This window comes from Palaemon carinicauda, chromosome 8, assembly GCF_036898095.1.
Source record: "Palaemon carinicauda isolate YSFRI2023 chromosome 8, ASM3689809v2, whole genome shotgun sequence".
NCBI classification, from domain to species: Eukaryota; Metazoa; Arthropoda; class Malacostraca; order Decapoda; family Palaemonidae; genus Palaemon; species Palaemon carinicauda.
In genome coordinates, this window is record NC_090732.1 from 84,815,822 (window position 1) to 84,828,350 (window position 12,529).

General features: G+C 44.7%; 1 protein-coding gene across 1 annotated transcript in view; it reads right to left on the minus strand.

Moving 5' to 3' along the window:
- The window catches only part of CycK (cyclin K), a 122,616-nt gene that overhangs the window by 26,454 nt on the left and 83,633 nt on the right, over positions 1-12,529 (minus strand). Inside the window, exons 5-6 of the mRNA XM_068378724.1 lie at positions 11,925-11,982; positions 3,609-3,781 (exon numbers count right to left, since the gene is read on the minus strand). Coding sequence (XP_068234825.1) covers positions 3,609-3,781; positions 11,925-11,982 — 231 coding nt within the window. The remainder of the gene's footprint in view (positions 1-3,608; positions 3,782-11,924; positions 11,983-12,529) is intronic.

The window sequence follows — 12,529 nt, forward strand, 5'->3', positions numbered from 1 at the left end:
ACGCCGATAGTCAGAATGGTCCCTAGATGCAGGATCATTCTCTTTCATCTCACGTCAAGTCCTAGAACTGCAGATCAACCTCATCGCGATGAGCAACAACAAGAAGCTACCTCGTTTTGTGGCCCCATACGAGGACCTTCTAGCGGCAGCGGTGGACGCCATGTCCCTCGACTGGAACAGATGGACATGCGTTTACCTGTTCCCTCCAACCAACCTTCTGTTGAAGGTCCTCAACAAGCTGAGATCCTTTTAGGGAACGGCAGCCCTAATGGCTCCCAAGTGGCAGAAGAGCAATTGGTTCCCTCTAGTATTGGAATTGAAGCTGAGGCTGGTCCCTCTGCCAGACCCAGTTCTGACTCAACAAGTACTGAAGTCGACTGTCTTCACTTCATTATGGAAAACCCAAGACCTTCATCTCATGATTTTTTCTCCTTAGCAGTAAGGAAAAGGTTTGGGATCTCGAAAGAAAGTATAGACTTCTTAGAGGAATATAAGTCTAAATCTACCTGAAGGCAATATGAGTCGTCTTGGAGGAAGTAGGTTGCTTTTGTCAAGGCAAGAAAACCAAAAGAAATCTCAACAAATTTCTGTTTATCTTTCTTTATTTATCTTCATGGACAAGGTTTAGCAGCCAACACGATAACTACGAGTAAATCTGCCTTGACTAGACCTTTGCTTTACGCTTTCCAAATAGACTTTTCTACTGAACTCTTTAACAAGATTCTTAGGGCCTGTGCTAGGCTTGGGCCTGTGCTAGGCTTGGGCCTGTGCTAGGCTTGGGCCTGTGCTAGGCTTAGGCCTGCAGCACCTCCGAAACCCATCTCATGGTCCTTGGATATGGTATTACACTTTGTCTCAATGTTGGACAAAGAAAACTGCTCTCTGAAAGATTTGACTCAATAAGTTATATTCTTGTTTGCTCTAGCCTCGGGGGCTAGAGTTAGTGAGATAGTGGCCCTTTCTCAGGAAGAGGGCCATATTCAGTTTACGGAAATGGGAGAACTGAATCTCTTTCCTAACCCAACGTTTCTCGCCAAGAACGAGCTACCCACCAGGAGGTGGGGTCCCTCCTGGAGAATCTGCCCTCTGAAGGAAGATGTCTCGCTGTGTCCAGTGGAGTGTATAAAGGTCTATCTTCGTAGAACTTCAGACTTCAGGGGATGACAGCTCTTTAAAGGGGAAACATCGGGCTCAGACTTATCCCTGAAACAACTAAGGGCGAAGATCACCTACTTCATTCGCAGAGCGGATCCTGACAATACACCCGCAGGTCATGATCCTAGAAAAATTGCTTCGTCATAGAATTTTTTTCAGTTCATGGATTTCGAGCGTCTTCCCTCATATACTGGATGGAAGTCATCGAGAGTGTTTTTCAAGCACTACGCGAAGCAAGTGCAAGAATTAAAGAGATATGTGGTGGCGGCAGGTAGTGTACTAAAACCTGTCGCTTAGTGCTGTGAGGAACAGTGAATTAATTGGGACTAATCCTATAGGGTGTACATGTTAGCACCTTACAGTGCAACATGGTAAGTGAAATGTCATCAAGGTGACATTATGGACTGTTCCAGTGTCTAAAGGTGAAGAAACAGACTTAACACTAGTGCCGTGTGTTTTTACACAAGTGTAAATAGACAGACTTTCTCAGAAATGTATTTCAATTGAGTGGCATGAACTTTTGTTTTCAGATGAAACAAGTATTTCTGGTCTGGCCTGTATTTTCTGTTTATCATTATTATTCACCTGCATCTTTTATGTTATTATGAAATATATGCTGAATTACTATTTATTGATTGCCAATAAATATCTGATTGTTATTTGCAACTTATTTCGCCCCAAACCTATACAAGTAAAGTTATGTACGAGCATTACTTTTTTATTCCTTATCATTCTGCATAATAACATAGAACAACTGAAGTAACTTTGTTCCTAAATGTATACAAACCTTTTCTGCCCATGCATACCTTGTTTCGACATGGATATAAACTCATCTTTTGTGGTATACAGCTGAGCTGATATACCTTGGATGCTATGGTAGCTTATGTGAACCTTTGTCAGTTTTGAAAATATAAACTTTGACTGGTGGGGCATACAGCGAGACCTGTATGCCCTTTTGTTGCTAAGTTGGTCATATGAAATATGCAAACTTAGAGACTTTTTCCCGAGTCTAGTATGACTCTTCCCTGTAGGGGGCAGGAAGCACTAACATAATTCATGATTAGAAGCAATGACGTATAACGGTAACGTCATAGGTCTCTAAGGTTTAAAGCGACCAAGGAAATATTGTCTTTTGGTTAAGGCCCAATTGGAAAATCCACAGATACATTAATGCTGTGGTAAACTTCCATCAGGACGACATGGCCTGAGCCCAAAACACGGATTTTGAGCGAAGCGAAAAATCTATTTTTGGGTGATATAGCCATGTCGTCCTGATGGACCTGCCTTCCTTTCTATGAAAGGCCTTGGCAGGATCCCTCCCAATACTGTGTCTGTAGCACCTGCTCAACGCTACAAGGCGGCGATGATGGCGCCATCTAGGTACTCAAACAGTAACGGAGGAAGGGAACCTTAATAACGGCTCCTCTTTTATTTTGCCACTTTCCCCCTCGAAGCGTAAACACTATGTGGGGTGAAGATTTCTATGTGGCGTGTCAAGAATACGTCCCCTGATATTATACGATATCCTTCAAGGAATTAAGGATATTCGCGCCAGGAGTTAGAATTCTGGAGACCTTGAGTTAAATTCTCTGGGAATATCACTATACAGTAGTCAAATATACCCTAGGAAGCTACTTAAAAGAACCTTCCATCATGACGACATGGCTATATCACCAAAAAATAGATTTTTCGCTTCGCTCAAAATCCGTTTTTAGGTATTCCAAAGCTTGATCTTCATCGCCGATACACCGTACATCATGTAGTAGCAGTTCGTGCATAACTGTATCAAAAGCCTCAATGAGATCAATTACGGTAATTTCAAAATACCATATTTTCCAAATTTACTCAATTGCCTTGTCATTGAGGTATTTTTCCTAATTTTTATTTGTATCTCTTATCACATATATGTAGTTTTCTTTTACAAAACTAAGGTAAAGGTACTTGCAATGTTTTATGGCATTTTTGTATTGAACATTTTCTTACCAATTAAAGCGAATATGCCATAGCAAACATGTTCCGGGTGGTCAGCAATTTCTTTCAACCCCTTGAGATTCCTTGAAGGTCAAAAAGTCATCCTTGGTAAAGCAGTCTGGTTTACCACTTACAGTTTAAGTTTAAAAGTTATTTTCTTTTATTGCATGTTATATATCTATTTTTCATGATGTAACATTAGCAGACTAATTAACAATATTTTTAAACTGAAATATGTTATCTTCACATCTTCAAATAGTACTCTGCTATAATTCACCTAGAGACATCTTGATCTCAGATTAAGATATAAATTTTTTTTTTTTTTCTCAATGCTATGCCACAAGCAACGTAAAGGATACTTTGATAAACCTTCAGTATTTCATAGTGAGAGTAACTTAAGTAACGTGGTGTGTGGCATCCATTACAAGGACTTTAGAAAATGGTAAAACAAGCAGTGCTCTTCTGAGAAAATTTTCGCTTACCTTCAAGAAGTTCAATTGTGATTCCAGACACATAGATATCCCACCATTTTTCTTGTTTAGGTGTTCTCCCAACCCAGTCTGAGACTTCAAATTTACTTAGTTTTCCTGCTAAATACATCAATGCAATAGCAATAATTTCTGGCTCCCATTGTAGACACAAGGTTGTGCACATACTGAAATATAAAAATTTTAAATCACAAATCCTGTAGTGTTTAGCCATTTGTAATTTTAAGTATGGTCCCACAAAGAGAGACATTCAAATTGTATTATTAAGATTAATTAGACACTCACAAATTACATTCTAAACAATGTAGCCAGCAATTGAGACTTGAAAAGTTAATTCATGATGTCTGGTTATGCTACATTACTAATACTTTGCAACTAACAATAAATTACAAATAAAATAATAATCATAATACTATACTTGTAACATTACTACAGTACTAGACAGTACCTGCAAAACTAATAATTCTGTTTTTCTTGAATTTGATATTTCACAATAATATTTACAAGGGGTTATTTCCAGATTATAATAAAATATTTGAATTAGAAAATATAAAAACTGAAAGGCTACTATTATTCATATACTGTTTAAAATTATCATGTTCAAGCATAATAATACTTTCTTGAGATTCCCACCCAAAACTTTTCTTAACATTTCTAGTAATTCATGATCCCTTCACAAAACCTTGATTATCCACAGGCAAACACTTGATTCAGCTCAAATATCTACATTTTAACAGAACTAAGATTGAACAAATACAACTCAATCTTAACTCAATTATTGTGTTTAGAGTACTGTGGGCATTGATATATTGATTCTACTTCTGAAAATGTTAATAGCTGGCCTTCTAAAGATAGGACATCACAGCTATTTCAGAAATGTAATGAATTTTTATCTAGATTGGATAATGTGAGGAGGATGAGATTGTTATTGAAAAATTAGTTTAAAAACTATAAAGTAAATTTTATTCCCATTAAACTTTAGAAAAGATGCTATGACAATTTTTAAAAAGGTTACGACATGGGATGCATTGCTTTCAACATGTAGTAAAAGTCTGTGCACTGACAAAAGACTAGGTATTTCAAGAGACAATCTAGAAAAAAGGCTTACTGTATTTTCCAGAACTTGTCCTACAATATTCAAAACTAAAAGGTTACAATTTTTGGATAATAGACAATTTAGTAAAATTTAAGATCTAATCACCCCTTTACACATAACTCAGGAGGGTGTCCAAAAAGGTTTTCATCATATAAAAACAAAAAAAAGTTTGTCCCAACGCAAAATACAAACCTTCCGCAATTTATTTTGGCGAAGCTGAAAACTAGTCGAAACAGAAAGTTAAACAGGGTTTAGCTACCCATCGCTAGTTAGCGGAGGTATGTTCACCCTCACTCCCACCAGCACTAGTGACTAACCGTCACTTTTTAATTGGGCTCGGTAGAGTGTAGAAGTGTCTCACTCTCCCGTTAACCTTAACTGGCTGGAACTAATTTCTTTACCACAGTTTTCTCACTGCTCCCACAAAGAGAGAGGACCTCCAGACTGCTGCTGCTACTGCTAAGTTGTCTCACCTCACTGACTGCCTGCCACCTGCTAATTTTGCCTGGAGATAGCTGCTTGCTGCTTTCTCTTCTTGCAGAGATCGCCGCCGCCGCAGCTGTCGATAGTATTTCTGCCTGTAGGGGCTGCCTTGTGCTACCCCTACTGTGTAGGCTGCTCTAGGGCATCTTTTAGTGCCACTGTCAAGGGCCTTGCCCTTAAATACTGGCTGATCGTCAGCCCTTTCTATAAGGAAAAATCAAAGGACTTGTTAGGCTTTAAGCTCTAAAACTATTCTAACTTTTCTGACAACTAACAGACCCTCCTGTGGAACATTTGGTAGCCCTTGTGGTCTTTTAAAAGTCCAGTCGAAACAGGAATCAAGGGTCAAAACTTCCCACTCTCGCTGTCTATGGCAAGTAGCATAGAACCGTTAGGCTTGGCGCCTATAAGCCAAGGATAGGTGATAGGAGTTAGGGGATAGGGCTTTGCTAACCTGGCATAAATAAGCCAGAATTTAAAGTCACACAGAGTTTCAATAAAGAAATAGGTTGTACTGTGTTTTATTTACATCCCTAAAAACCTGCCTGCCTGCAGGAGTGGACTGCTGGGCCGACTTAGTGCTTTATAAGCAGTAAGGAGGCTCCCCAGCTGCGACTTGTGTAGGCTAGTATCTAGCTACTAATAGGATAGATAGGGCCTCCCTGATTGACAGTTCTTTTACAGATTCTGTTATTCATGCTTCTATCTTTATCTATGACTTTGTCTGGGGCCCTAAGGCTTAAAGGGTTGGATAACCCAACCAGACGCACTGTCTATCCTCAACCCCCATCCATGGACTTGGCTAGGAAGCATGTAAATGAACTGACCCTGGAAGAACTGGAGGTAATAGCTTGTGAAGAAATGGAAAAACACCCAGACCTGAGACGTGGCTATACCAAGGAACAATCCAACAGGAAACGAACTCGAGCAGACACTGAGTAGGACAAAGACAACCAGGAATGGATACAGGTTACAAGAAAGAAAAAACAGGCAAAGAGGAACCCTGCCCCTGCTGAAACTGGACCCCAGGCACGAACCAATGAAGGAGGAAAGAATCCAACTGCTGAAGAGCAGAGCATTGGGAAGACCTACTACTTCAGGATAGTAGCCAGCAACTCTTTGGAGGCTTTCAAGGCAATAGTAGCCTTCAAACAAAAACATAGAAACCTGAAAATTGTAGCCAAACACAACTGCCAAGGGCAATGGACCATCTCCACCAAAGATGCCAGAGCCCTCATCATACAGAGAGGCACCTTCGACATTCATCTGAGAGAACTCAGAGGAGGAAAAAATCAAGAAGGTTGTTGTTGTGGGCTACCCCACTGACATGATTGAAAGACATTTAACACAACTTCCCAACATTACAGGGGCAGGGAGAATGACCAACAAGGCTAGCTACTTAACAAAGGCCATCTTTGTCACTTTCAAGGGGCCTCACCCCAAGAAAGTAGACCTTGGAGTTTTTGGCAGTTTCTGGATTAAAAAGTACTACCCAGACCCCTTAAGATGCTACAACTGGCAGAAATTTGGCCACCATAAGGACCAGTGCCAGGCCAAATTTCCCACCTGTGCAGTATGCCGTCAGAGGCACCCAACTCAGGACTGCATTGATAAAAAGGCAGCAGGAATTCCCACCATACCTAAATGGCCCCAAAGAAGCCTAGAGGAATGACGGCTCCCAAACCTCTGCCAAGGAAGAGGTACCACTCTCAGGAGGAGCTCAGGACAGGCTCCAGAGCTAGATCCTCCCCAGCCTCCACACCTCAAGTCCCAAAACCTCTATCCAGAACTATCTTCACCAAGACTACAGTTCTTGGAGAAAAATTTACTGACCTTGTCACATAGGCTGTGACCGGAAAAATCAGTACTGAAACTATTGCAGCCAGCATTAAAAAAGTTCTCATGGGTTTCCTCTCCAAACCCAAGCCGCCCCCCCCCCCCACCAATGCTGTCCAGGAGATTACCTCCCATGCCACAACACCCACACCTTCCACTCAATTTTCACTATCACCCGCACCTTCCACATCCGCCACATCAGAACCCATCCCCATCATTCCACTCACCTCATCCACAGAGGTCAAAGCAATTGCCTTCGCCCCAAGGGACCCAAGACAGTACTCTTCAACATACACTCAAGAATAAGGGTCCTTGATTGGAACTCGGCCGGTGTGAGGCCAAAAATGTCCACCCTAATTGCAGTATGCAAAACGGAGGAGATGGATGTCATCCTGTTGCAAGAAACATTCCTAACAGGAAAAAATCTGAGGATTGCGGGCTACAATGCCTACACCATCCCACAGATAGGCACAGACAAAGACTTAGCTACATTAGTTAGAACAATACCAACTACAAGGTTACACGATCCAATTCCTTGTGGTACCAATGTAGAGACACTGGCAGTAACAGTAACATTACTGAACCAAAAGGTTGATATATACAACATATAGAGAAAAATTAACAGGGAAGACACAGGAGAGCTGCAACTGACACAACTCTTTGCACATGCAGAAAGAACACCAACACTTATATGTGGGGATTTTAATGCACACCCTCCTATATTATCATCTCCATCAATGACAAACCCTTCAGGGGAGCACATAGCTTTTGCCCTGGAGGAATTAGAGGGAATCGCCCTTCTAAACACAGGGCAACCTACACACTTAAGAGGAGGCAGACTAGATCTGATTTTTGCCACACCAGCAATAAGACACCTAACTAGATGGCGAGTACACTCAACCCTGATTAGTGATCACTTTGCCACAGTAACAGAATTGGAGATACAACAGCTACCTCTAAGTCCACCACCTCTACCAAGATAGAATCAAGACCTGGCAGATTGATTGATTTAAAGTTTTCAGGCATCCTGACATCTAAGGTCACTGACGCCGGAAGACCTGGCAGACTGGGTCGGCTTTCAACTAGCCATAGAGGAATGGGCTGTAAGCTACAATCCTCCAGAGGATATAGATCAACTAGAAAAAGACCTAGTTGCTGCGTTTCATAACGCAGCTAATAGAGCAATGCCCCTGAAGGCAGCAAGAGGAAACTACACATACAAGGACTCCTGGTACTACTGCCCAGAAGTAAGGAGACTTTAAACACAGCTCAATAGGGTTTCAAACGTTTACAGAAGAAGATCCACAGTGGAAAACAGAGAACTACTGCAAACAGTTAAAAATGATGTACAACAAAGAATCCATGAAATAAGAATAGAAAAATGGATGGAATGGTGCACAAACTTGTCACAGTACACAACACTCACAGAGTTATGGATATGGCTACACAAGAGTAGCTGGAAAAAAAGAAGACACCAGTTGCAACACAACCACATCAACAAGAGGAGACAAAAAGAATTGCAAGAGCCTTTGCAAACAGAATACAATCAGCTAATCTTTCCCCTGAAACCAGAATGCTACAAGAGCAACTGGCGCCGGCCAGATGGGAGGATATTGGCACAGCCTGCCAGCTACAGGATGACACAGACACCCCATACACAAATGAGGAATTGAGGGCAGTGCACGAATCAGGAAAAGACACTGCGACAGGGGCAGACAGGATCACCTACACCATGATCAAACACATGGATCCAGCAGGAGAAACCGCATTCCTGAGGTTAATGAACAGAACACACCTTGAGCACACAAGGCCTCAAGCCTGGAGGCACCAAGACACACAGCTGATCCCCAAGCCAAAGGATCGAGGGAATCCCAGACCAATAGCTTTAGTATCCTGCATGGAAAAGACAAGAAAAAAAAAATGGTTCTAAACAAAATGAAATACAAAATTGGCCCCCTACAAAAACAGCTATATGCCTTTCAGAATGGAATTGGAACTTATGAATGCATTACTGAAGTTCTCAGCTGTATTAATCAAAAGAAGGCAACAGTAGTCTTCATAGACTTTGAAAAAGCCTTTGAGCTTGCCAGCCCAGCAGCAATGCTGCAATCAGTGGCCCGCACGAGAGCTCTGAGTAGGGTGTCGAACCAGGGCTGCTGTCTGACACTCCCTCCGGAGGGAAGGGGATCGAGGGATCCCTAGGAGGAGTCGACAAACGAAGGTTCGCCTGCAGGGCCGAAAGAGAAGAATCCCTAGACCTGTCCGGGGAGCGCTCCCCCTCTGGCAAGCGCGCTGTTCTGCGTTTGCGGGGAGGGGAGCGCGACAAAGAAGAATCCGCCTGTCGGCGATCGCGCTGGGGCTCGTACATCGGGCCCGGAGCAGGGTCGCACGAAGCTGGAAAATCGCACGCGCACCTGCGTGGGCGGGGGCGGGTGCGAGGGCGCGCAGGTGGATGGTCAGGAGCGATGGCGCGCTGGCGACAGAGCGGGCGCGTGAACGTGGGGGCGCACAGCAGCTTGAGCGGGAACAGGGTCGCGAGAGCGCGTAGGCGATGATGTAAGCGTGCGACGATCAGGAGCTGGAACAGGAGGAGGCCGAACGCGCGGCGACCTGGTGCGGCTCCGAAGGGCACGAGATAACGGGGGCGTCTAAGCGCGTCCGGGAGAACCAGCCGAGGGCGCGATAGCGCTGGAGCAGGGTCGCGAGCGGCCTGGGGGCGAGAGGTTTGGCGTCGGTCGGGTAGGACCGGTTTATTCGCCTGTGGGTGCGCTAGTTGCACTGGCGATCGTGGGCGCTCATAGTGCACATCAGGAACAGGTCGCACCGGGGTTCGCTGCTTTGGAGGTCGCGCGGTGCGAGCCGCGTGAGGGCGCTCTGGAGTTAGTTGGGCAACCATTATTATCTTACATACAGGCACGGGGCGTGTAGCAGGAACAGGGCGCGATACTGGAGCGTCGCGCACGAGCGTGTCTGTAGTACACTCGCGCGGTTCCAGAGGCGGCCGTGAGCGCCCGTGCGCTGTCTTGGCAACCTCTGGGGCGACGCGTGGTCGCATTGGAGAGCGCGTGGGCGCTGGTGCAAGAACTGCGCGCGGACGCTCATCGCGAACCTCCCTAGGTGGGCGCGATGGGTCCAAGGCAACACGTGGACGAATTGGAGTGCGCGTGAGCGCTGGAGCTGGAATCGCGCGGGGACGTGTATTGCGTCTATCCCCCAAGGGGCGCGACGAGTCCGTAGGAACCTGAGAGCGCCTGTGCGCCAACTCAGGAACCTCCTGGACCGTACGCGATGAAACAGGAACTGGGGGGCGCGTGGACGCAGGAGGCCGCTGGGGCATCGGTGGACGCATAGGCGCCATATCAGGAACTGACCGCGTGTGCGCAGGTGAGCGCGGCGGCGCTATATCAGGAGCAGGGCGCGTCTGCGCAGTTGGGCACTTGCGCGCTACTTCGGGAACAGCTGGATGGCGACGGGGCGCCGATGGGCGTGGGCGCGCAGAGGAACCCTGGCGCGATACAGGAACAGCGGCGCAAACGCCTAAGGGTGAGCGCCGAGACGCTATGTCAGGAACACCAGGAACGACAGCAGGAGGGTGCGCAGGCGGAGCCTTACGCTTAGGGGCAAGAGGCGCAGTTTCGCGCTCAAGTCCCTGAGACCCCGAAGGGCCTAGAGACTGTGCAGTGACAGTCTCAGGAGGCGCGTAAAGCGCGTCGGCAGCTTTGGATGTAGAAGGTCTGGGAGACACTTCACCTTGTCACGAAGGACGACCATCCTCCGAAGGGGATCGCGAACGATCCCCGGAGAGGTCTAGGTTGGTAGCAGGCAGGACAGGAGAGCGGCAAGTCGTCTCCTCCGCAGAGGACTGTGGTGACGACGAGCCAAAGAGGCGCCTCCTAACCCCTTTAAAGGGGGAAGGAAGCCCAAAGCTGAAAAACATCATTATTAGAAACAAACACCTCCTCCGAGGGGGAAGGGGCAGCCGCCTCGCTATGGGAGGCAATGACCTCTCCCTCACCACGGGATCAGTTAATGACATCAACAACATTACGATCTACGCTACCATTCGCCGGCTCCCGAGCGGAAGCTTCGGAAGAGCAAAGGGCGGCGGAAGAAGAAGACCTAGGATTTTCTCTCTTCCAAGAAGCCTCGGAAAGAGAAAGATCCCTTTTAGCCTTCTTATTACGTCGCCGGGCAAACCTCTCCCACTGGGAGGTAGACCACTCCCTACTCTCAATGGACAAATTAGACCTATCACACCGTTGGCCCCTACATTGAGGGCATAAGGAGTGAGGATCCGTTTCCTCAACCGACATAAAGGTCCCACAAGGGCGGCCGGGAAGTCCAGGGCACGTACGCATAAGGAGTAATAGAGGCCAACTTCACACACACACTGAAAAGAAAAAGCAAACAAAATTATGGCAGTCAACAGAGAGGAGAGCGCTGACAGGTCTGTCGTCTCTCCGAGCCAAAAGTAAAGTGAGCTATCACCGGTGTGTGTGAGGGGAGAGAGGTAGCTAGCTACCCCTCCCTACCCCCCCCCCCCCCCCCCCCCGCTAACTAGCGGTGGGGTAGGAAACCCTCGTTAAAACTTTATGGCTCGTCATTTCAGCTAAGCCGAAGTAATTACCCCATGTAAATAGCGTGGTTTGTATTCAGTTACGGAACAACTTAAGATTTTCAGTTTAGCCAAAAGGGTATTATATTTAGTTTAATACTGCAATGTAATTTATATCTAATTATTTTACTCAGAAAACTGAAAACCTACTTATGATGTATGGCATTCACTTTTATTAAGGAATGTCATGAGAAAATTAGAGGAAAAACTATCCTCATTCAAAATATTTCTTAATAACTCTTAGTAATTCACTTGTAAAAAAAAAAAAAAAGGAACTTACCTATCATTGACAAAAGTCCATGCCATCTGCACCATATTAGGCAGCTTTTTTTTATCACCTGGAAAAATACCAAAGAATCAAGGGCATTTCTTACAACAAACAAAAATGGTATTTTTATTATAAGATAAATTTTTAGATATACTTACCTGGTAGTTACATATATATTCCCTTTTATATATGTAACTACCAGGTAAGTATATTTAAAAATGGTATTTTTATTATAAAATAAATTTTTAAATATACTTCCCTGGTAGTTACATATATAAAAGGGAATATATATGTAACTACCAGGGAAGTTACACATTTAAAAAACCACAATTTTGAAACAATTTATATTTTACCTAGCTATACAATTCCGAGTCATTTAATGGGGTTACTTCTGGTTTTGTTTTTTACGGCCAGACAAAAAAAATCAGTAGATTGCGTTATGCTATGTTGCTGGGCAGCTAATACACCTGAAAGGTTACGTTTGTCCCAAGCATCTAGTCACATCACTTTTCTGGTTAAAGACTTGAGGAGTGGCTGAGGCGGGACATTTGGTGAGTGACATTGGTTTGCATAGCTAGGAAAAATACAAATTGTATCAAATTTGTAGTTTAATTCCT